Source organism: Panthera pardus, unplaced genomic scaffold (assembly GCF_024362965.1).
Source record: "Panthera pardus isolate Hobbes unplaced genomic scaffold, ASM2436296v1 HiC_scaffold_24, whole genome shotgun sequence".
Classification (NCBI taxonomy): Eukaryota; Metazoa; Chordata; class Mammalia; order Carnivora; family Felidae; genus Panthera; species Panthera pardus.
The window spans coordinates 30,591,107-30,616,445 of record NW_026526810.1 but is presented as its reverse complement, the minus strand read 5'-3'; the positions used below and the strand labels follow the sequence as shown (position 1 = coordinate 30,616,445).

Sequence of the window (25,339 nt, the reverse complement as noted above, 5' to 3'; positions counted from 1 at the left end):
GACTACACAATTCTGAGGAGGACTTTTTTTTTTTTGTATAATTAAGGGTCTGAATTTGCAGGTAAAGATATAGCTGTCTCCACTCACAAGTGGGATGCGCCAAAGTCAATGCTCTATTTATCGGCAAAGAAACTGATGGCATGCTTTACTATTTATGTGTTGTTGCTACCCATTAACCCTTCAGATGCACCATGATTTGACCCCCTCCCTGCCCAAAAAAGGCCTGCTATGGCTGAGGAGGGTTGCCATAATATTTCATCAGGATTTACTCTCTTCTACCAAGATGAACATTTAATTTTTTCATAACTGGATACCTCAGTGTTCCCCCAAAAGCTCTTTGCCTAGCTCTGATTCATTGGCACTGCTTGGCTGTGGAAGAGGACAGCAAGGCAGGGGCAGGGTGAAGAGAAAAGACAGGGGACGAATCATTGCCACTTACCTATGCTATTAGGAACCCAATATCCTCCATCAGTGCAAGGATTGTTTGGTGCTTCCTAGCTAACCCCTGGCCTCGATAGCAGGGTCACTGTGGACATTAGAAAGCAGGGAAGACAAAACCATCATTAGTGTGTAGTTCATTTCCTGATTTTATCCAGCCAGAAACTGGAGCTAATGCCTGGTAGCTGCTGATAAGGAGTTCCTGTACATCTGAAATGTCCATGTACATCGAAGGGGCATGGACTAGGAAAGGAGCACTAGTTTGGGAGAAGGAAAGTGAGTGCACAACTAATATTTATCAAATGCTTAGCACACATTTTCTCATTTGGTCCTCAGAACACTGCAACATGACAGAAATGACCAATCTCTTTCTATGGCTGAGGAAACCAAGTCTCCTGTTCTTGTCAAAAGTTACTGGTGGGCTCAAAGTGTGAGCCAAAATGTGTCTGACCCCAGAACAGTATCAGGAACTGGAATGATTGCTTTGTTCCTGGATGACCCTGTGGCTTGGGCAGCTCCCTTTACCTTTCTGGTCCTCTGAGCTTCGTCCATACAATCAGGTGATGGCTAGGGCATTTCAAAGCCCTTCCCAGCTCTGCAATCCTGTTGTTACCTGAGACATATGCACTGCAGACCACTCTTCAGCTTCTAAGCAAGAGATAGGCAGTTGGCACTAACCGATGTGCTGAGTCACATTCGTAGTGTGGGTCTGCATCTTTGTGGGTTTGCATCTAGAAAGAAGTAGGGAATATTTTAAGTACTTAATACTTCTCATAGTTTACATTTAAATTATTTGAGTAATTAATCACTGGTAGGCAATCAACTTTTTAAAATACAAAAAATTAAGCTCTCACTTTCAAATCAGTTCTTGCTCATGTTTAGTTATGGCTTTATTTCCTTTTAATGGGTTTGAGAGATTGGATCAGTGCTGATTTTCATCCAAATGGATGGCTTTGAGGAGATTTTTTAAAAGCGTGCCAAAAATCTGTTTGTACATCTCTCCAAGTTACTATACGATGCTTTAAGCTGTAATGGCAAAAAAAAGTGCTGTTGTAAAGTCATCATGTCTATTTTTGAACATTTTAATATTTATGAAGACATCCCAAACAACTACTTTTTGTCTCAGGTCAAAAAAAAAAAAATTAGTGGTGATCAGTTAAATGTGGCTATAACACTATGGAATTAGGAACATTTTATTTAAAAAAAAATTTTTTTTTAACGTTTATTTATTTTTGAGACAGAGAGAGACGGAGCATGAACAGGGGAGGGGCAGAGAGAGAGGGAGACACAGAATCTGAAACAGGGTCCAGGCTCTGAGCTATCAGCACAGAGCCCGACACGGGGCTCGAACCCATGAACTGTGAGATCATGACCCGAGCCAAAGTCGGACGCTTAACCGACCGAGCCACCCAGGCACCCCTGGAATTAGGAACATTTTAGATCTTTGTCATCTGTGTTCACCTCCTGCCTGGATCTGATGATACTGATTTATTCTGAATGGTCATCCAAGACCTGCGGTCAGTAATGTGCCCTGTGCCATCACTTGCTCATATTTAAATCTTTATTAAACACATATTGAACACAATACTATGGTACCATCTTGCCTGAAGAATAAGGCAGGCCCACAGATGACTGACTATAACAGAGTCAGGCCGAGTACTTGCCAAGAGAGATCAGCAAACCTAGAGGAGACAGAGATCCAGCTTGGCTGGAAGTGACCCGGTGCTCTAACGTTAGATTCTATGGCTCCATCTCCACCCCTCATCACACCTCATAAGTTCACCAGACCTTCACTACTCAGTCTATAGAATGGGAGAAGCTACGGCAGCTGGTAGCACGAAATTGTGCTAATACCCAGGTTTCAATCTTGCCTCTGCCCTTTACTAGCTGTGTGGCTTTGGGCAGATTACCCAAGCTTCGGTTTCCTCATCTCCAAAAGAGGGGCTGTTAATTGGTACAGTGTTCTATGGATCAAACAAGAGAATAATCTCAAAAGGCTTTGACCATGTGACCTTTACATCAGGAGCACTGCCACCTTGAAACACTCTTCTAGGTGCCCTATAAAGCCCACCGTGTACATTACGATTCGTGTCCCTGGTTCCCCCAGATGTTTAATTTTTTTACATTTCCTCATCTGAATCATTTGTAGGGAAAGGAGAGGGGTGAGATAAACAAGGAGGAAAGAGGGTGATCAACCAGATGGGAAACACAAACTCAAGAGGTGGTACCAGCCATTGCCCAGTGGAACACTAGGTTTCCTAGAATTGCATTCTTTGAAATAGGTGTTGACAATAGATTTAGGGGAGCCTGGGTGGTTCAGTCGTTTAAGAGTCAGACTCTTGATTTCAGCTCAGGTCACAATCTAGCAGTTTGTGAGTTGGAGCCCTGAGTAGGGCTCTGTTCTGACAGCTCAGAGCCTGCTTGGGATTCTCTCTCATCCCCACCCCCCACCTTCCCTTCCCCCACTCACTTACACACATGCACACTCTCTCTCTCTCAAAATAAATAAACTTAAGAAAAAAGAAAATGGATTTAAATTATGGCAGAAAAAGCATATTGCACAGATCTAAGAGAATAGAACACTTGCTCTGGAAGAAGGGCCTAATAGTATAAATCATATAAGCCCTCTTCTCAGAGGAGCTCTGTTTTTGTTTTTTTTTTTTCCTAATTGGGGGCAAAATATACATAACATAAATTTTACCATGTTGAATGGTAAAATGTTTATTTATTTCTGAGAGTGAGAGCACAAGTTGGGGAGGGGCAGAAAGAGAGAGGGGAACAGAGGATCTGAAGTGGGCTCCGTGCTCATAGCAGAGAGTCCAATGCAGGGCTTGAACTTGCAAACCATGAGATCATGACCTGAACCAAAGTTGGACACTTAACCAACTGAGCCACCCAGGCGCCCCTAAAATTTACCATTTTAATCATGTTAGGTGTGCAGTTCAGTGACTTCAAGTACATTCCCATTGTTGTGCAACAATTGCGTTATCCATTTGCAAAACTTTATCAACTTCTCAAGCAGCAATTCTGTACCCACTAAATAGTAAGCCCAGAAGAGCTCCGGTTTTAAAGGGAAAGTTAGGGGCACCTGGGTGGCTCTGTCGGTTAAACATCTGACTCTTGATTTCGGCTCAGGTCATGATCTCACAGTCATGAGATCGAGCTGCACATCGGACTCTGCACTGAACATGGAGTCAGCTTAGGATTCTCTCTTCCTCTCTCTCTTCCTCTCCCTCTCTCTCTCTCTCTCTCTCTCTCTCAAAATAAATAAATAGGTGCACCTGGGCGGCTCAGTTGGTTGGGCGTCTGACTTCAGCTCAGGTTATGATCTCGTGGTTGGTAGGTTCAGGTCCCACATCGGGCTCTGTGCACAGGGTGCAGAACCTGGAGCCTGCTTCAGATTCTGTCTCCCTCTCTTTCTGCCCTCCCCTGTTCACTGTATCTCTGTCTCTCTCTGTCTCAAAAATAAACATTAAAAAAAATTTTTAAAATAAACATTAAGAAAAATAATAAAGGAAAAGTTATTTGAGAGCTGGAAAGACTCTAGAGACTTCAGTCAATGCATCATTTGAATATGGGGACTGAGGTTCAGAAAGGTTGAGTTTTCTAAATCACCTTGCAAGTTATAAATTCAGGCAGGACTGAAACCCAGGGGCTCTCCCCACTCTCTCTCCCATAGTTATCAGTTACACTTTCTAAATAGTTTGTGAACCAGTGCCGCTAACATTCCCAGAGACATTTGCATTTGCTTAGCATTTCTCCATGTGTTGAGTAGATAATGTGGATGACAACTGGAGAAGTAGGTGCGAGTCTACAAAATCCCTTAACTCCCTTAAGACACTGGCACCTTGTATTATATAATTTGCATGGCATTTTAATGACTTTATTTTAATTACTACCATTTAATAATAACAATTACTACCACTTACTGAATATCAACTCAATGCCAGGTATTATAACAAGTGCTTTACATTCATGATCTCATTTTAACCTTAGAAAAAGCCAGCAAATGGGTATTTTTATTTCCACTGAACAGATGGAGAAACTTAGGCAGTGGGAGTATTAGTCACGTGCCTGAGTTCAGGTAGCTTGCAAGTGATAGAGCTAGATTCACAGCCAGAACTCCTAAGCCCCCAGCACTTTCTCACGTGCCATGATGCCCTCCTCTGTAGAGGAAGTGAACACAATCTGGGGTTCTCATATTCCATCCTTGGCTAATGTCTTTCCCGTGCCCATCCTCACCTGATAAAATCCTACTCATCCCTGAAAATTCACCTCAATCCTAACCTTTTACATAATAATAATACTAGCTAACATTCACTAAGTGCTTATTATGTCCAAGGCACTATTATAAGTGCTTTACATGCATTATCTCATTGAATCCTTACAGCATCCCTAGGAGATGGGTACTATTATTATACTCATTTTACAGATGAGGAAACTGAGGTCCAAGGAGAATGAGTAATCTGCCTTCTCAGCTGTCCCCATCAGCACATGGCCTCTGCTCCCTCCTCCATGCCTCACAGCCCTCTGTAACCCTTTATGGTCCTCCTCTGCCTCGTATTAGCTATCCATTGGCTGTGCTCATTTCTGTCCCCAATCCTTGAATGCTTTGGTACGTGCTGACCGTCTGGCTCTGTCCTTGACCCCTTTTAGACATGCCAAAATTATTTACTTAATTAAATGAGCAGTCACAGGTATTGCTGAGCTGGGTCTAAATAGTCAAAATTAAAATAAAAAGAGTTTTCCATTGGAAGATAAAATTTAAGTCTTGCTGAAATTTTCACATATCTTCCGTCCATGAATCCTCTCCAGAGTGTTGGCTAAGAAACACGATAAACATTATAAAAGTACCTATTTCCTAAAACGGACTTGGTGGCGGAACTTTGGAAAGAGACTATCAAGTGCCCTTTTTCTTCCGAGTCCTTTAAAGAGTTGCCAGATTAGAAGTCCTGTATAGTGAAGCATACATACTGTAAAGGTTTTCTCTTCATTTTTTGTATTGATTTTCCAGACGCTTTAGTGTTAAACCATGCCAGAAGTGTTGCAGAGATGAATCACTATTATCCAAAGGCCGCCAGCCTCTTTTCCTTCTGACAGAAGGATAATTCCACGTGGATCAAATAAATACAGATGTGTAGTAATTAGTTCTATTCCCAGTGAGCCTATTTCCAACACACTAAAGATGTGAGCGATTATGGAGCCTCACCCCAACAGCTTTTATCAATTTAAACTGCTAAACAACAGGATAGGTCATAACCCAGCCTGCTATTAATAATGCATTTATTGTGTGCAACATTATAAATGAAGCATATGGACTAGAAAAAGAACACCTTTCAACAAGAATGATATGGTCTCCCCTTCCCCCCCCCAGAAGCATCATATGTGCCTGGCCACTTACCTGATGTACAGTCCCAAGGCGATCAAAAGAATAAAAAATCTCATCCAAGGAAAAGAGGCCTACATTGTCGGCGGGTTCCTCCACAGAGATGATTTGGCCGTGGCGGATATGTTAGGCATCCCCATCCTGGGTCCAGAGCCTGAACTGGCTCATCTCTACAGCAGCAAATCTGGAAGTAAACTGGTCTTTGACAGCGTCAATGTGCCAGTCCCTCCTGCAGTGTATGGCATCTATCGTCACCAGCAGGTATGTGGGTGGACGAGCGAGGCTCTGTTCAAATATTCCATACCTTCCTGACCTTGTGGGAGCTTCGGGTCTTCTGGAGCCAGCCCTAGACAATGAAGAATATGTGGAATGCTTAAGTTATTTGATGGGATCTGCTTTAGGCCTTCCTGTTTCAAAATATCTTCCTATTGGCCTTGCAGAAATTGCTGGGATTGTCAAGATATTTACTCATTTGGATGAAGCCATCGAAGGCCCTGTTGATGTACGAATCTGCTACCAGTATTTACCGCCCTAACATGGATTAGTTAGCTCATCATCACGTTAGCTAGCCAGTCATTGAGCAGGACCCTTAAGAAATGTGAGAGTCAGTTTTGGTGAAAAAGGGCAGGTTTGGAAAACCCCAGCAAGTGAGCCCTTCTGCTGAGTCAGGCTGTAGAGGGCCTACAACAGAGGGCTACAGACATCCTTGGCTCTGTAAAACAATCCTGTAGCTCCACAGGAAGGGGCCATCAAGGGAGTAGGAGAAAAATCCCAGAAAAAGGACAGGAAATGGGTCCGAGAAAAAACTATCTGCTTCTGCATTTTTGCTTTGGGCCGGGTCTCTGGCTAGGCACTCCTCCAGCAGACCTCCTATTTGGAGAACTCTAATATTAGTCACCAGAAATGATCTTTAAGTTAGCTCTGGCAGGTGTTCTCTCCCATTTAACTGCTATTTTTTTTCACAATAAGGAAAATAAGAAGACAAATGGCTGTTAACATTTCCCAACCTCTGTTTCAGTACGTCTTTTGACCATTACTCCCAGCCGGTCACAACTATCCCAGGCACCCACTTCTTGGGAAACTAAATAACTATGCACAATGAGGCAGTTTGTGAGGAACAGTATTTAGGGATCCTCCTTCCCTCAGTCACTTGATCATCACGTTCTGTACGTCATCGCTGCTGAGCCCCAAAGTCAAGCCTTTCAACAAATCATACTTCTCAGAGACTAGTTTGAAGGTATTGTTAGCTTATTAAGTTGCCCTAAAAGGTTTCAGTCTTGCTAGAGTGTTCTTGGGCAATACATGGGCTCAGGAAGGAAGTTGCTCTTAAACACAGCCAAATCTGGAAAAAGTACAGGCAGTTTTAATAAGAGTGAGAGAGAGACTCCCCTGAATTGGTGTGTCCCTTTCACTGTCATTAGTCTCCACTGGAATTTGAAGGTAACAAAGTGGATTGCTTGACTCTGCTTCCCAGTAGAATACTCTGCTCAGAGACTGGATACAAGTGAAATGCACCTTAAGACTATATAATTTTACACGTGTACATTACATTAAACAGTCTTCAAAGCTTTAAAATGTATGTGCAGTACTTGTATTAAGTCTTGCGTTCATCTCCACTGACGAGAACTCAGGCAATCTTGGCTAGGAAATATTTTAGAACTTTATATGTTGATTGTGGAATGCAGTAAAACTTCCCTCTCATGCCGTTATTCAGAAGCAGGATTAAACACCTCATCGTAGACAAAGTGGATTTCAGGGATGCGTCATGTAACCTATGGCATGTGCAAATTGTTTCACAATAAACCAAGTTATCACTGACTTCTACTCCACTTGTTTGAAAACGTATGTCTGAGGTCATCAGGAATTAAAGTGCTCCATTGAGATTTTTCCAGATAGTGGCTGCCCTACCTAATCTATCTGTGTCAGCGATTTGGATTTGCAGATGGTGATGAATCAGTAACACTGACTTTTTACCGATGTACACCATAAACTTAAAGCCAGTGAAAGAAAGCTGTGATTATTTTAATTTAGGTGAATAAATATTCCCGACTATCAGCTGGATTTTAGCAATACACATTTTTCCACTTCTGCTCTACACCAGTATAAAATGAATGGCAATTAAGAAATATATTACCTCTTTTGAAGAGATAGGCTCAAATAGAAAATTGATAAATGTTTGGAAATAGCATAAAGTCATCTGGTTTATGATGAAGTAATTTATCTGTTTATTTTTTAAATCTAGCACGAGCGCAGTGAGCATTTCCTGTTTTGATCCATAAAGTAACCATGCAAGTTCTCTTTCTGACACGTGCTCCATATAAAATATTGACAGCTTTGGTTAAATAATCAAAAATGGCAATGCTATTTTAAAGCACTGTTCAATTTTCACTTAAAGATAGCACATAATTCTTTCGAGTGGTGCAGTCTTTACAATACTATTGATCCTTTTCATTACTGTAGGGGATCCATCAACAGACACCCATTTATAGGATTCTCAGAAGCAACAAATAATAGGATTTGGAAGAAACAGATAATAATTCTGTTAGTAGTTGAAACCTCCAAATATACAATATATCCAAGCATACAATGGAAAAGGCTATACAGGCTAGCACGCTAAAAAACCGTGAACACCTTTCCTTGCTAGCAAAAGAATTTTATCAGATATTAACAACCAAAGACCATTTATACTTCTGTCAAGTGTGATCATGATGCAGCAAAGTATGATATAATATAGAATCTATCTTCTCAACACAACATTAGAGAAAGAAAGGATGTCACTCTGGAAGGCACATTACAAAACCTTCTAGGCTATGCTCGTAGCCATATGGTATGCAGACAAGAGTACTTGTCATTTAAACACCAAATTATCTACAGACACTACTTGATAATTAGGGAGCTAAGACAATTCCATTTCCACCCTAATCGAATACCCCATGGTTGCATGGGGCTTCCGGGGATCCCAAGTATGCCCATTTTGAGATCACTTCCATACTGCTGTGTAGTGTAACATCCCCAGGAAGACTTGCTGAAAAGACACAACACAGAGAACAGATTGTGTCTTTAATCAAAATAATTTTAATCTTCTTGCTCCAGACTTTAGCAGAATATGATCTTGAGCCCTTTCACACCCTTTGGTTAGAAAAACCAAAATTCAAAAATCCATTTGGTAAGCCAATCTCGTCCAAAGAGAAGACAATAAGAGTGTCACAGAGACCTCTCTATGGACAGAAGACCATAGTCAAGAGAGCTCAAGAGAGAGAATGCTTAGAACTGTTTTTGTTTCTTTCTGAGAAATACAGACCAGAACATCTGATGGGAAGACCAGACAAAAAGTCATTTTGTGATCTAATGGGTTATTTTTCTCCAAGGCTCTACTTCTACAGTATTACTTATAATCAGGCAATCTGGGCTATAGACTTCTGTCTGATTCAAATTTATTCCAAATGGCTTATTGACTGCAAGGAAAATTGCTTCTCTTGCTCCTCTTCTGACTTCTTTCTCTGCCTCACCCCCCTCCTCCACCTCTCTGCAGGCTGAAGTAGGCAGCATGGCGGAGAGGGAATGAGCTTAGGTGCTGGGGTCAGAGCATCCCAGGTGGAGTCCCTGCTCTGCCACTTAACACCATGTGATCATGGGCAAGTTATTTAAATTAACTGAATCTCGGTTATTCATATATAAAACGGAACTAATAATGGTGCCTGCTTCATTTTTGAGTATTACGTGAGAAAAATCATGTAAAGAACCTAGCCAAAGGCCTGGCTCCTACAAAGAGTTCAGTAATGCTAAATATTACTGTCATTGTGATATTAAAGCTTGAACTCCTATCCCTTCCCTTTCCATGGGACTGAGCCCTGTTCTCAAGAGAATACTGTCTCAAATAGAACGTAGTTGTTTTATGAATGTTTTATCTCCTTGACCTGTCTTGTTCACATAATACATATGACATACTTGGCCAGTTGACTATCCAAACAAATGTATTTCGTGTATGTTAATGAGGGAAAAATTAAATGTTTATAGGTTACAACATTTAAAAACTCAGCAAAGCTCCAAACAGTTAAAGTTTTCAAGACTATAACTCTTTATGGTCTTGAAACTATAAAAAAAATCATTTGAAGAATCAGTAAGTAAACACATCATGCTCTAAAAAAGAAACAAAACAATACCAAGATTCAATTACAGATATTCAGAGATTCTTTCTTTTGCCTTCAAAAGACAGCAAAATGATAATTTCAGAATTTCTCGTAACTAAGACTATACTTTTAAACATGCCTTTCGTCCCTCCTGGCTAGTGGTTTCTTCACCTCATAGATACACCACTTAAAACTTCTAATCTGTCTTAATAATTAGAAGATAACCAAACGAACAGGTCATTTGAAGATACAACTAAGTTAATGCGATACGAAGGCATCTAGGAAGCTAGCGATATTAAATGTTGCTGTGTCTTGGGCCCCACAGATGATAGAACAGCTGAGTCAGCTGGTCATAGATCACCTGGAAATCCAACGCTGGCTCTTTAAAATGGACTATGAGTTTGGAGGAAATGGGACTGCGTTTTGTGACATTCCTTCCCACCTAAAGCACTACAAGTGGTTCCTAAAGGAGAGCAGCAGATATGGCCACGAAGACTGGAGCAAGAAATGGGCACAAGTGAGTGTTCAATGGTGACATAAACCCACAGTGTCTGTGAACTGTTAGGAGATGAAGCAAAGGCTCAGCTGGGAGATGAAAGCACTTTCTTCTAGACTCAGCTGGGTCACCAATCAGCAGTGAGACCTCAGGCGAGTCCTTCTGACTTTCTTGGGCCTTCGTCCTTATGCACACAGTGACTGGGATGGATCAAGTTATTTTAATATTTTTTCTGACTTTTAAAAAAATCTTCAAAAATTTAAGTAGAGTTAACACACAATGTCACACTAGCTTCAGTTGTGCAACACGGTGACTCAACAACTCTATATGTCACGTGGTGCTCACCACAGGTGGAGCTGCCATCTGTCACCACACAATGCTATGACAATACCATTGGCCGTATTCCCTATGCTGTCACTTTCATCCCAGTGACTTATTCATTCCATATAACTGGCAGGCTATATGATTAGGTGATTTTAAACATGTCTTCTTTGGGCCCTAAGAGTCTTCAGTCATGTCTTCAAGTTGATTATGATAATCAGGGAGTAATTTTTTTTTTTTTACCATATTCAAATAACATGACAAATCCCATCATTTGGTCTAAGTGGGTCTTGATCAGATGCTTCTAACAACTGTTGTTGTTAGCTGGCTGTATTTTATTATGAGAGAGAAATTCTATTAGCGAACGGTTGTCACCTGGAAGCTGACATAGAAAAGCATTCTGTCAGCAGTTATATGGTTTAGAAGCCAATTCAAGGAAATTTATGTAACTGCTGGTCCCTATGAGATGTCGAGAAAATACTACATCCCAGCCAGAAAACCTCCCAGCCAAAACTAAATACTAGGTACGAAGCCTTAGCGTATGAGTGGACGTGTAGAGATTTTTCCACGTATACTGGTGGAAGGATGAATTGTACAACTTCTTAGTCTGTTCCAAACTTACTTAATAATTAAAGTCATTTTAATGGCTCAATATACAAATTCAACCCACCATTCTTTTTTGTTTTTTAATGTTTATTTATTTTTGAGAGAGACAGAGCACAAGTGGGGGACAGGGTAGGAATCCAAAGCAGGCTCCAGGCTCCGAGCTGTCAGCACAGAGGCCAACGCGGGCCTCAGACTCACTAACCAAGAGATCATGACCTGTGCCGAAGTTCGACACTCAACTGACTGAGACACCCAGGCACCCCTTCGATCCACCATTCTAAAAGCTGTCTCACCTTGCATCCAGGGGCCTAGTCTTGCCTGGTTTCTCTCTATATATATATATTTTTTTAAGATTTATTTATTTTTGAGAGACAGTGCAAGTGGGAAAGGGGCAGAGAGGCGGGGAGGGGACTGAAAATCCGAAGCGGGCTCTGTGCTGACAGCAGCAAGCCTGATGCAGGGCCCAAACTCATAACCCTTGATATCATGACATGAGCCAAAGTCGGGTTGCTCATCTGACTGAGCCACCCAGGTGCCCTTTGCCTGGCTTCTCTTAATTTCAAATCTCTGTTTTCACTGACCTACTGACAAAAGCATAATGAATGAGGAAAATTCGGGTACAAATTCCCTTAACCGATTCCTTCCCTGCTGAAGTACATAGCAGTGGCCTGGGCAGTGAGTTGCATCTGCTTTGAGCATCGCACTCCAGCAGTTTATGAATCAAGACACACAAGTGACGAAAAGGGAGGGGCACACAAGAGAGAACCACATTATTCTTGCAGAAGTGAAATGACGAATAAATCCAGAGAACAGTCAGAAGAGAGAGTTCCCTTTGACAAATGTTCCTGTTCTCCCCATGATCTATTCTGGGCTTTTCTTCTCCCTCCATCAGTGAATGGACTAAATGCAGTACCTGTCAGGGCCAGCTTTTTACATATTATTTAAAGGATACTAAAGTGAATTACTCTTCTAGAAAAAAAAAAATAAAACAAGGAAAATGTATTTAATTTTGAGGCCCATAGAGATTTCTCTTGTGTTCTCTTTAAACTGGATTTTATTTCCTATTGTATAGAATATTCTTTTTAAAGGCAAAGCTGCTGAGATTAAACCATGAAAATATGACTTTTTTATTAAAAAAATCAAAAATGTTAGTGTGCAAAGTATTTGCTGGTCTCGATATTTCAAACTAATAATTTTTAAAGAATTCCCTGATACTCGACTATGATAAATTTAAAATGTTTGACTTTAATTTTGAAAAAATAGTTAGAATAATGACATGTGGCCAAATTGCACTTAAAAGTCCGACTACACATTATTTAATTTCAATGATTTTAAACTACACCATTTAAAATTGTCACCAAATACATTCAGCGTTAGTGTTAATATTATTAAATGTGAAACTCTTGAATAATTAATTATCTAAATCATTTTTTTAACTTAACAAGGAAAAAATAAGTATTCAGCAGAAATCTTTTTGTATGGTGAGGAACTGTGCTTAGCCAGTATGTAGTCAGAAGCCAAAACTAAAAATAAAAAATAAAGCAGTTCGGGAAAACTTGTGTGTGTGTGTGTGTGTGTGTGTGTGTGTGTGTGTGTGTGTGTGTGTAGGAGACTATGGACCTCCTTTTGCCTTCAAAGTGAAATTGTATTCAGAGTGGAAGTGAATTGCAATCTTCACTGAGGGCGCTATTGAGAATTTAGGATTAGAATTATCCTTTGTTCCAGAAGACCATGGTAATGGTGCACGCTTAGACATCAAAGCATTACTTTATGAGCACAGACATGTTTTAATGTCCTATTACAGTTTGTAGACCTGTTTCTTTTGATAATGAAGATGTTGTGTCATCAAGCCTCGCCTGGCACATACAAAACATATGCTGGCAGGTTATTAAAAATTTCAGCTTCTTGATGAAAGACTATCCTGCAGGCTAAGAGTCCAGAGAAAGACTCCATTCTGGGAGAATTATTAGAAATGAGAATATGACTGTAAGCACTAAATTATGTTAATACTTACAAATGCCATCATTTGCATAGCAGCTTATGACACGATACTGTGATTTTTCTCATTGGTATGTTGTAGGCAACAGATTAAAAACAGTGCTGTTTATGGGAGTTTGAACTGATTTGAGATTCTCTTGCATCTTATACAGATATTGGTTTTAGATGTAGGCATGATTCAGTGTGGACTCAAGGAGCTAATACAAAATTCGTCTTTTTTTTTTTTCTACTTATCTAATTTAGAACCAGAGTTATTTGGTTGCAATTGAGGCTTGAAACAAAGACATGGAGTCAACAAATGCTGGAAAAAACTGTAGTCACATTACCAAAAAATAAGTGTAGACACGTAGGTGATTTGAGGGAAAGCACAACGTTACATGGTGGCCACGGTGGAAACAGAACACAAGTCTCATTTTTTTTCATGGTGGTTTGGTATCAACATCGCTTTCTTCATCCTATCGGTTAACAAAACCTCCTTCCCCCAACAGGTCCCGGTAAACTCACTCACTCAATGTTTGTCAAGGTTTAATGAATCCACATACTTGCACACACTCCAAACACCCCACTCCCCAGTTGGGGGCATCTCTTTTCACTTAGCGGGAATAAAGGCGTACACAAAGAAAGGCACACTTGTAGGGGAAAAAAGCCTTCCTGGCCACTCTCACCTAAGACAGTGTAGGGAGACCCAGGTAGACATCTGCTGTGGTACTGGTCCTTCTCGTGGCTTTGTCTTTCTTTCCTTTTTCAAGGGTAAATCTTCCCTCCCTCATTCCTGGGCTTGGTAGCAAGTGATACTACTGGGGAGGCTGCTTTGCAAGAAAAGATCTTTATAGGACAGTTTCTCCGTGGAAAGAAAGAAGCCAGTTTACTTTTGGATTTCTCTGTGCAGCCCTTCTTTGGACCTCTGTTTCCCTGGAAGGACAGTACAGGGTGCTGAGGACTTTTACCACTTATAAGAGGAAGGGGGGAAAGGAAATTGAACTGGTTTTTGACTGCTACTACATAATATTGCCCGTTTAGCCCTATGCCAGAGCAGTTTTATGTTCACTTGTACTTTTGTGGACTTTGTTACATATCTGAAATTAATTTGGGGATCACCAAGGAAAACAATCTATATTTTAAAATATTAAAACTGAGGCGCCTGGGTGGTTCAGTCGGTTGAGCGTCCGACTTCAGCTCAGGTCACGATCTCGCGCTCCGTGGGTTCGAGCCCCGCATCGGGCTCTGGGCTGACGGCTCAGAGCCTGGAGCCTGCTTCGGATTCTGTGTCTCCCTCTCTCTCTGCCCCTCCCCCGTTCATGCTCTGTCTCTCTCTGTCTCAAAAATAAATAAACATTTAAAAAATAAAAAAAAAATATTAAAACTACAAATTCAAGGCATCCACATCTAGAAAAAGTAGAATAAACCACAGTAGTTATTTTGAGTCCTTGTAGAACTAAGCAAACAAAATGACAGAGGAGAACCATCACCTACCTAGTCAGTGCCTTCGAACTCTGTGTCTCGGGGCGCCTGGGTGGCTCAGTTGGTTAAGTGTTCGACTTGGGCTCAGGTTACGACCTCCCAGTTCGTGGGTTTGAGCCCCATGTCTGGCTCTGTGCTGACAGCTCAGAGCCTGGAGCTTGCTTCGGATTCTGTGTCTCCCTCTCTCTCTACCTCTCCCCCACTTGTGCTCTGTCTCTGTCTCTCAAAAATAAATTTAAAACACGTTAAAAAAAAAAAAAAGAACTCTGCGTCTCTATAGTGAAGACATCCATCCACTAAGACCCTGTTGTGGCTGGGTCTTAGGAGCCGCTGTAGGATGGCTGAGCTTAGTGCTTATGTGGAATTTAGTAGGTATACTAGGTGATCCCAAAGAACCATTACCCTGCAACCACACAATTTTTTTAGAAAAGCTAAAAGATTAAAGAAATATTTAACCAAATAAGTACATAATCACTTTTCCCAGTTGTTTTCATTTTTGTGTATTAATTTTCAAGTGTGCTACGTTTATTTCTTATAGCTACAATAAGAGCATATATGCTATTGAAACATCAGATCCTAAACGTCCTCCGCGTTTACAGGTAGCAGTCACAATTGATGGCTGTATAATATTCCCTCATATTGATTTACTCTAATGTATTAAACCATTCAACTAAGTTGGAAATTTAGGCTATTTCCAACTTTTTTTTTGATAGTAGTGGGAGGAGGGGAGGAAGAATGAGGAGGAAGTAAAGATTTGTTTTTATTTTTGGTTTTTATATACATTTCTTTTTACTTCTGCTGAATTACTTCCATTTCCTTCAGAGAAAGACTCGGGAGTAGAATACTTCATGGCTCTTGTTACATACTGCCACATTACTTTCTAAGAAGGTCGTGCCAATTTCCAAGGCTACTAGCAGAGAATAAGTATACTAGTTGTGCCACAACCTTACCAGCACTGGATTATTATGAACTGTTTGCATTTCTTAGATGTCAAATGCATCTTCTAATTGCTCTTAGTTGGTTACTAGCAAGGGATACTTTTTTCACATCCTTATTTATTATTTGCCTTTTTTTAATATATGTTTTTTAAAGTTTATTTACTTGTTTTGAGAGAGAGAGAGACAGAGACAGAGACAGAGAGACAGAGAAAGAGAGACAGAGACAGGGACAGAGATTGAGAGCAGGGGAGGGGCAAAGAGAGAGGTAGACAGAGAATCCCAAGCAGGCTCCACACTGTCAGTGCAGAGCCCGATGCAGGACTTGAACTCACGAACCGTGAGATCATGACCTGAGCCCAAATCAGGAGTCGGGCCCTTAAATGACTAAGCCACCCTGGAGCCCCTATTATTTGTCTTTTATATCAAAAACACAACATCTTGATATTAAGAGAAAAATCCAGGTTTTCTAGGTAAAGAAAAAATCTAGGGTAATCATTTTCCCTAATCATTAAGCTACATATGATTATTTATTTTTTATTGTTTATTTTTATATATTAAAACCTTGACCTCCGAGATTATGTATTTAGTATCTGCCAGAATATTGGTCTACACATGAGATTAGGCATTTTCTTAGATTCTATAAATTTACACTGTTAAGGTCTTGATGTTTCCCTGTATTTCTCAATAATAACAATAACAATAATAATTATTATTAGCATTGTAGAATAGCTGGGGGTGCCAGGCCTCTCGGCACTTTACGTGAATTGCTTCATTCAATCTCATAAAAACCCTGAGATTTCTACTCATTTACTTCCACACCACTCTGATAATTATTGTTATTCTGTTTACAGATGGAGAAACTGATGCTTAGGTAGTTAAGTAACTTGCCCAAGCTCACGTAGCTAATAAATGATGGTGCCTAGCTTGGAACCCACATCCACTCCTCTGGCGCAGTGTTCTTGCCACACCAAGCTGAGACCTTTTAGAAAAGACTCCTTGTTTGAAAATCCTGGAGCAGTGTTTACCTCCACCCCCCCCCCCCCAATCCGTGCCGTTGTGACCCACTGCCCGATGGGCAGTTTTTCTGCTTTCTACAGAGACATGGGAAACACCAACATCCCTGGAACACAGTAGCCATTGTGCTGGAATTTCTTTCCTTTCCTGGCTGACAAGGAAGCTGCTGTCATTTTCCCTGAAAGGCAGCAGGCAGGGAGTTCAGAGGGCACATACCTGAGAGCTGCAGAAGAGCCCAAGCCCTCCTGGGCAGTCCCCGGGGTTTAAAGCTTTTGTAACTCAACCGCCTCACACACCTGCAGATGTTCTCGGGTGATGAGAGTGAGTTTTAGATATGCCCTTTGATTGTTCCTGGGGGTGGCTTTCAATGCCTTCCTCAACTTAATACATGAACATGATCATTTTAGTAAGCGTATAAATTCTCACAAAGCTTAGGGCAGCCAAACTTCAAGATCAAATGTAGCATTAAAAACATAGTGGGCATTTAAAACCTTGTTTTTTGGATAAGCAACCACATATTTTGTTTGTGTTTTTTCGTTTTTGTTTTTTGTTTTGTTTTTTAGTCTCCTGTTCCAGCTTGACCTGGTAAATTCCCTCTTAAGCTGAATGAGTGTTGGAATAGGCTAGTCTGAATAATTGAACATTCAGGATAAGCAGGAGGTGGTCTAGCTCCACGGGGGTTCTGTAGCCCAGGCACATCAAGGTCACTAGGGGGGAACCATGGGAAATCACTCTGCTCTCCAAGTCTCTACCTCTTCATCTGTAAAGAGGGATAATATTAGTACCTGCCTCGTGGGGGAGGGAGGGGGTGACAATTAAATAAGATACCCCTGTGAATTGGCTAGCAATGCACTCAGCACACAATAAGCCTTCAAGAAATGCTACCTGTTATTATTAATATTACCATAAAACTGTATTACAATTAAATTGCAGGTAACGTTGAACAAGAATGCACAATTAAATCTTCCTCTGGTGATTCAGAAGTTCTTTTTGCATCTTGTAGCCTTCCAGAACATTGCTCTATGCATCAATTATCGTTATATAGGATTGTGGCTGTCGAAGATACGCGATATTGACCCAATTGCGCCCACCCAGTGATTTACCGAATAATGCCTTTAAAGGAATAAACCTTGACAGCAGCCTGGTTTCCCATCACTTCAAAATAAAAGATAATTCCAGTTATTTTAATCTTCCACATGTCGAAGAGAGAGGCAGTGACCTGATAAAGTGGAGCTTATTCTGACCACGAGATTGAGACCCAGTTGCTTCATTTTCTGGTTCCAGTTGGTGTCTTTTCTAATTAGTGTAGCAGCACGTCACCACAATTGTTGGAAAGCTTTAATCATTTACATATTTTTCCTTATCTCTGAGAATGACTTAGAATGTTTTCTTCCAGTTCAATGGTTATTTTCACAAAGCTGCCAGGGTTGAGTTTGAGGTGCTTGCCTGTGCCTGAGGAAGATGACAGGAGAAGGAAAATTGCCTCCCCAAGTAAATGAAAGCCGGGTCCCCCTTCCGAGGACCTATAATAACCAGCTACACAAGCTGTTGGTTTGTGTGTCCTATTGATTTAATATGCTTCTAATCAGTACATAAAGCTATGGGCCTGCAGTGTTAATTTTTCATATGCTTACAAAGTACCCTTTGATTTTCTGTCACACGTTAATTACAGCGTTTTGCCATTAAATAGGAAGCTTTGTGTAAACTAATTACTAGGTAATCATTGTCTACTGCAAGCGTGCTGTTTGTACCTTTTATTTTATTCTAAAAATGCACAGATCTCACAGTCTGGAAACACTCTACCTTCCAGCCATTAGCTCTCACTAATTCATAGCATTATTGTGGTGAGAGCGTAGGAGTTGTAATTGTTGTGGTATCAGAGCTGTTAATTACCGGAGTAAACAGTTGAAATGGTGCCAAGGTCTATTGTACAAGGCAGAGAAAAGGAGGTTTAAATGTTACTCCCACCATCTGGGGACTAGGGGAGAGGCAAATGCTTGAGAACAGCAGTGAGGCGCTATCGCCGCCTCAGCTCCAGGGTTGGCGGCCATATGGATCCGGAATATTTTGAATCAATTGAATTTAACTGCCAGTTTTTCGCAATAACAGCGTGGAAGGAAGGAATAAGCAAAAGATGAGAGAAACGAGAATTGGTTAGTGTTTTCACATCCAGGAAGTCCCCCTTGGAGTTCTTTTGGAAATATCTGCCTTGCTGAAAACCACAGAGCAGGCACGGGTATTTGGAACAGATTCAGAATGAGTTTTACTCTCTGTCTACGACTGCGCCATTTGCTTCTGGTCGTCTGTCCTCAGTGCCCCTGGGTGAGAGAGGGATGCCCTTGAGAAGACTCGGACTCTCCTGTCACTGTACCAAATCCAACAAAAATCCTCACTTTTGGAATTCACTGATTTATTACCCTGGTATTTTCACCAGCATGGTCTGCAGAAAGAAAACAATACTAAATTGCACAAAGCTTTCCTATCGGCCTCGAGTATATACATCTGTACTTGTGGAAATACCAAAGGAGGTAGGGCTTTCTGCTCTAAGAGAAGTAAATGCTTGCCCACTCCTTTTGCATAAAATTAAAATAAAAACTCTCTTGATGGTCTCTCATTTCATTCCACAAATTCACTCCTCTCCTCTATGCTTGAATGAAAAAAATCAAAGTCCAAAAGGCACACGCGCTTTCTTCTGTTTTCAGTTGCCAGTTAAAGAGCTTTTCTCTCAACCGACGATATTTCTCCAACTGGTAAGAAAGAGACCTATTACCAATATATTACCAGTAATAATAATTATGGCTACTGCCACCTTACAGTTGATTTTTAAACGGCCTGGTTTCTGCCTTAAAAGACTGCATAATCTTTAAAACTGTCATCTGTGTTTATTTGATGTCATTCATAGTTCGTACAATTCCCTTCAAACCCATTTTCCAACATTAAAAATATTTTTAAAAAATCTGCCACTTGCAGCTGTAACTACTTTTCAATATTATTCCTAAACCATGAACATATTCTTCTTTTTTTAAACCACCCTGGATTATTTATTTTTAATTGTTCCTCTAGCAGATGTTGAAGGAATTCGGGGTGTAGTGTAAACAACTCCTTTGAAGACAGAGATCACAGACTGCCACGTGCACCAGGAACCAACCAAGGGCAGTGTTTGTGGGGCTTTCGTGACAGCAGTTTTGGCCCTGGGGGGACACGTTTCCTGCTTTTGTGTATGTGCGGGAGTTCAATTAAGAATTTCAAGAAACGCTTAATCTTTATGTATTGAAACCCCAGCATGCAGCGCGACAGGGTGTGCCCAGAAAGAAAACCACGGCCCCCTGTGAGGAGGGGGAAAAGAAACAGCAGTTTCGGTGCTGCAAAGTTGAAAGGGAGCGAACCTCTCCAGTGTCTCTGGTCGGGGGCGAAGCAGTTGTGCTGAGCTTTGGAATGGAGGCACAGCATATGTGCCTCAGTTGGACAAAACGCTTCTCAAGTCAAATCAACTGCTAGGCCTGCATGTTGGTACAAGGTGGAGGCCTAGATAATGAGGGACAGACTCCTCGAGAAGCAGCGAGTGGATAATGCTACATAAGTATGGAATTATATACCGTATTTTCACCATTCTGTTTAATGAGAGCCGCCACCGCAGCGAATCACTTGCCACACAGCCGAAATGGGCCATTAGCTATCAAGGGAAAATTGTCTTTGCCGCTTTCAGCAGATGGAGCAAATATTTTACAAAGCAATTTTACATACCAAAAACATTTGTGTGCCTTGGTAATGTTGGCTGTTTTACATTATGTTACCTTCTACAGCAGCATAATTTTCCATCTCATCGAAGGCAAAGTTGGCATTTTTGATTTTTAAATTCTCAATTAACAATTAAACATGGAGTATTAAAGCAGTCCTTAAACTTTAAGTAGGTGTGGGAAGTAGTTTATGACTTGCCGGAGACGTTTTCATTTTTTCTTCATCTTCTCAGCATATTTTTGCACGCTAAAGAGGGACTGCTCCTAATGATCTTAATGGAGAGAAATGAGTGAAAACTTCACTACTGACTGCAGAATGAGAGTAACCAACGCACAGATGATCAGAACGTTTGCTGGCTTAAAGCTTCCAGCATGGATTGTGGGTACGTGGTTTGGCCCGCCCACGTGTGTCTGCTTAAAATGTTTAAACTTCAATTAACAGAAAATCTGACTCAAAATGGCTTGATTATCTCAGCCAACTGAAAATCCAAGGATTAGTCTGACTTTGGACAAGGCTTAATCCAGCAGCGCAACACCGCTAAGGACGCCATTACCCCCCACCCCTCCTCCTGGCACATAATGTCTGTTCCACCCTAAGGCTGGCTGTCCACAGCGCTCCAAGATGGCTGCCAGGGGCTTCTGGAGCTTCTCCTTGGTCAAGACAATAGGAGGAAAGAAAACTGGAGTTGAGGGTGAGTCACTGTCAATCGCGGCAGTTCCTAAGAGGAAGTTTGGGACATCGTGACCCTGAACAGGGGGACAAAGATGCTGGGCAGCCAACAACAGATGTCCACTCGACCACTCTTTCATAAATCTGACGGCACAGACTCAGCATCACATGTGGATGATCTCATCTGACCCAGATTGACCATTTATACCCACTGATGGCAGTTTCAGAAACAGATCCCATCGAACTATGGCATACTGGTAGCAACTGGATTTGAATCCCAGTGTGCCACTTCATGGCTGTGTGACGGGAACTGGGAATGATAATATCTACTCAGAGAGTGGCTTTGAGATAATAAATATAAAAAAAAATCTCTGGCACAGGCCTGCCACATGGTAAGCGTTCAATAAGTGAGAGCAATTATTTTACCTAAACGGTGACTACAGTGATAAAATGCATCCTGAGCCCAGCAAAGCAACCTTTCTAAATTCACCCTCAAATTTGGAATCCCTCCCTTCTCTCCATCTCTGTGCCACTAGCCAATTCAACTCCTGAGCATCTTTCACAGTGCCCCACACTTTACCCCCTGAAAGAGGCAGGAGGGCTGGTGAAGGGGACTCACCCAAGAGTCAGAGGCAGCCAGAGAGCGCCTACATGAGCACAGGAGTCCCATCCCCTCTTCTGCGAATGAGGCATTTAACTCATTTAACCATGAGGATGGTCCATATGGTCCCTCTCAACACTGACAATCCTGCTTAGTTTTTCAGGTCATTGCTCTGCCCTTTTGACCTTATACCACCCTCCATTCCACATCAGAAATCTTTATAAAGAAGAACAATCTAGCTAGGTCCCTTGGTTTCTCCTTTGAACACCACAAACAATGTGAGACGTGAGAGATTGGAGGTGATTAGCCAAGAAGTTATTTTACCTAACTTACCACTGCAGGTCTAGCAAAGAAGCTTCTAAAATAAAATGAGTTTTGGTGGGATTGATATTTAGTACATTCTAATTTGTATTCCTTCTTTCTCCTTTCCCACCCTCACCAATAAACACACACACACACACACACACACACACACACACACACACACACACAATTTACCTGGGAAAGTTAACTCTCTAGAGTTTGAAGTAACTTTAGTCATTGAGGGCAGTATTAAATTGGATATGCCAGCAGCTTCCCCTGAGAGATCATGAATTTCCTTCAGTCAAATATCTCTTCCTTCAAATGTACACTGTCTTGATAGAAATAGAGAGTGAGCTGAGAGGCAATGCCTATGCTTGATAGACAAGATTCTCTAGGATGCACTGGTCTGGCAGATTGAGGCCCTGTGCCCTATGCTACTCAGGTATCCTGGAACCTTCCAAGGTCCTGATGATTATCAATGCACACTGAGGGTAAATGTGGGTGCTGGAGAAAGGGTGACAAGCCTGTGCAGTGGCAAAGATGGGGCTGAAGTTTCTCCTGGATGGGAATTGCTCTAGAGCTATATCAGCTCCACAAAGGCCAACAGCTAATGTGTGTTGGCAGACCCGGTGCACTCACGATGGAAGGAAAATCTGGAATTCTGACTTTTTTTTTTCAAAGAGTAAAGTGAATTTTTCTAACATCTACTTATCACCCACAAGATACATACTTTCCTTTCCACACCCCCAGAGTCGTTAGCTGTAAATGATCTACTCCATGTGGGTCCTGGGATCTCTGAAATAGACTGGGGTAGTCCACTACCTTGATATGACTTACTGAGGTGAAACCTTCTAAGTACTCATTTCACAAGCTTGTAGGATTTTGTAGGATAGAGAAGACAAGACACCCACCCCCAGTTGCTGGCCTATAACAGACATTTTGCATATGTGTACACACACACACACACACACAATTTGGGAGGATGAGAAGGGGGCAAAGAAAGCAAACTAGCATTCATTTCCACAACCTCCATTGTTTTCTGTCTGTAGTCACATGTTAAAAATCACCCAGTAACAGGGGTGCTTTTATATGGAACGTCAGTTTTCTGGCTTTTCTCGAATCTAGGAGCTACAGGTCTTGGTGGTTTTGTATCATTTGGTTCAGGTTGGTAGGGGTGAGGGGGACACTTCTCTTTTTGTTAGTACTAAGGCCATTCTTAGTATAATCCTCATATTTCCCATCAGAGGCTTTCAAGATAAATGAATGGAATAGTTAATACCCTCACCCCATTATTCCAACCCATACCATTTTCTTAGAGAGCTAATCATGGCCCCCGGCTGCCTCCATGTGCCTCACTGTCCCCTAGTGAACATCACCCCACCAGTGCCTTCAGCTGTGTACTTCTCTTGACGGGACACGATTCATCCTCCAGATTCCTGCAGCAGACTTTCCTCTAGGAAATTTACCCCCTTGTTGTGGCTTTGTGCACAGCAGAAATGCTGCCGCGCGGGCAGAATGGCTGGCTGTGCGAGCAGAGGCAGTGGCGGCAGCTTGGCACGGTGTCCAGATGCCTCACACAGGCCACAGCCTTACAAGTTAATTACTGGCCCTCACATAGCATGTTGCATCTGAGGTGGCGCTTCGTAAATGTCACCTCATTTGTCTTCCCAATGCCCCTCAGAGGCAGGGAATCCCATAAAATCCACCCAGGAAGAATTGGTGGTTCTTAAGTGGTCATCCCCCCAGGTGGTTCCTGGGCAGCAAGGAGGGAGCCTGTGGAGAGGTTCCACATTTTCCCCTATTCTGTAACTTCAGCTGTTCGGGGCTGGGTCCGTGTTTACCACTGCCATGATTCATTCCACATTTAGGGTTCCCTGTGCAGAGCACTGGGGCAAATGAGCTCGAAGCCACTGGCCACACTGTGAGGGAGCCCCCATGGAGCTGGAGAGCACAGAGAAAGGATACCAAACTAGTGATAGAGAAGGCTTCCGGGAAGAGGTGTGACCAGAACTAACTCGGGACGAAGAGTCGGCCAGGGGAGGAAGTGAAGGAAGGCAGGCTGAGGAAAGAAGCTGAGCCAGGGGAGTGTGGGGCGAGGCTGGGAGCTGGAGAAGGGAGACCTGAGGCTACATGAGGAATCACAGGCTCAGTCACAGAGGCCCCTCTTCATGCATTGTCTGGGGAGTTTCAACTTGATCCTCAAGTTGATGGAGATCTAGTTTCAAGATTTAGGTAGCAAGGCTTCCACCTGTTCCTTCACCGCCTCCTCTCCATCTCCACCTCTCCCCTAAAACACGCAAACTCTTTTCCCCCAGTTCAGCTACCTACAAGGAAGGCCTGACACTTTGTCATTTTTCCCCCAATTACTTTTATTGTGGTAAATGCATCTAACATAAAATTTACTGTCTAAACCGTTCTTTTAATTAAAAACAAAAATTTTTAATGTTTATTTTATATTTTGAGAGAGAGACAAACAGAGTGCAAGTGGAGGAGGGGCAGAGAGAGGGAGACACAGAATCCAAAGCAGGCTCCAGGCTTGGAGCTGTCAGCACAGAGCCCAACACAGGGCTCAGACTCATGAACCGTGAGATCATGATGACCTGAGCCAAAGTTGGATGCTTAACTGACTGAGCCACCCAGGAGCCCCTGTCTTAACCATTTTTAAGTGAACAGTCTAGTGGCGGTAAACATGTCCACAACACTGAGCAGCCATCACCACCATCAATCTCCCTAACTCCTTTCATCACGTAAAACCGGATCTCTGTAGCCACACAACACCGGCTCCCCATTCCCCCGACCCCTAGTCCCGGATGGGCACCATTATACTGTCTGTCCCCATCATTTTGATACTCCACATACCTGTAGTTTATTGATATATGCATGAGTGAATGAATAGATGAATTATTTCTCTTTAGACTGACTTGATGTGAATGCACAGCAGATCACTGGGTAGATGGTTTAATGCTTTTCAGAAGCAGGGCAGGAAAAGCCCTTTAATCATGGCAGCATAGAAAGAAGTCTCTACTGTCCCGGGGGACAGCCTGGCCTGCAAAACTTCCCTCCTTGACCCCGAGCAGGGTGGGAATCGACAGCCCTGCTTCAGTGTCCCAGCTTTGGGGCACCTCATGAATCACAGACAATTGGTCTTCTTCGATACAGTAGAATGCTTTTAACTGAAACAAGTATAAAACAAAAAATAAAGGTGGGTTTGGAGGATGGTGTTCCAAGGAGCAAGGCAGA

The 25,339-nt window shown here is 42.0% G+C and overlaps 1 protein-coding gene and 1 long non-coding RNA gene across 7 annotated transcripts in view; one reads left to right on the top strand and one right to left on the bottom strand.

The window, feature by feature from the left end:
* The window catches only part of LOC109262800 (uncharacterized), a 171,731-nt gene that overhangs the window by 69,429 nt on the left and 76,963 nt on the right, over nt 1–25,339 (bottom strand). For all 3 annotated transcript variants that reach the window (XR_008417054.1, XR_008417055.1, XR_008417056.1), the window contains exons 3-4: nt 5,840–6,170; nt 440–1,169 (exon numbers count right to left, since the gene is read on the bottom strand). This is a non-coding gene — a long non-coding RNA (uncharacterized LOC109262800). The remainder of the gene's footprint in view (nt 1–439; nt 1,170–5,839; nt 6,171–25,339) is intronic.
* The window catches only part of IQCH (IQ motif containing H), a 213,216-nt gene that overhangs the window by 130,826 nt on the left and 57,051 nt on the right, over nt 1–25,339 (top strand). For 3 of the 4 annotated variants that reach the window (XM_019441692.2, XM_019441691.2, XM_019441690.2), the window contains 2 exons: nt 5,813–6,085; nt 10,280–10,471. In XM_019441692.2, coding sequence (XP_019297237.2) covers nt 5,813–6,085; nt 10,280–10,471 — 465 coding nt within the window. The remainder of the gene's footprint in view (nt 1–5,812; nt 6,086–10,279; nt 10,472–25,339) is intronic. The other variant, XM_053888926.1, reaches the window with a different exon arrangement.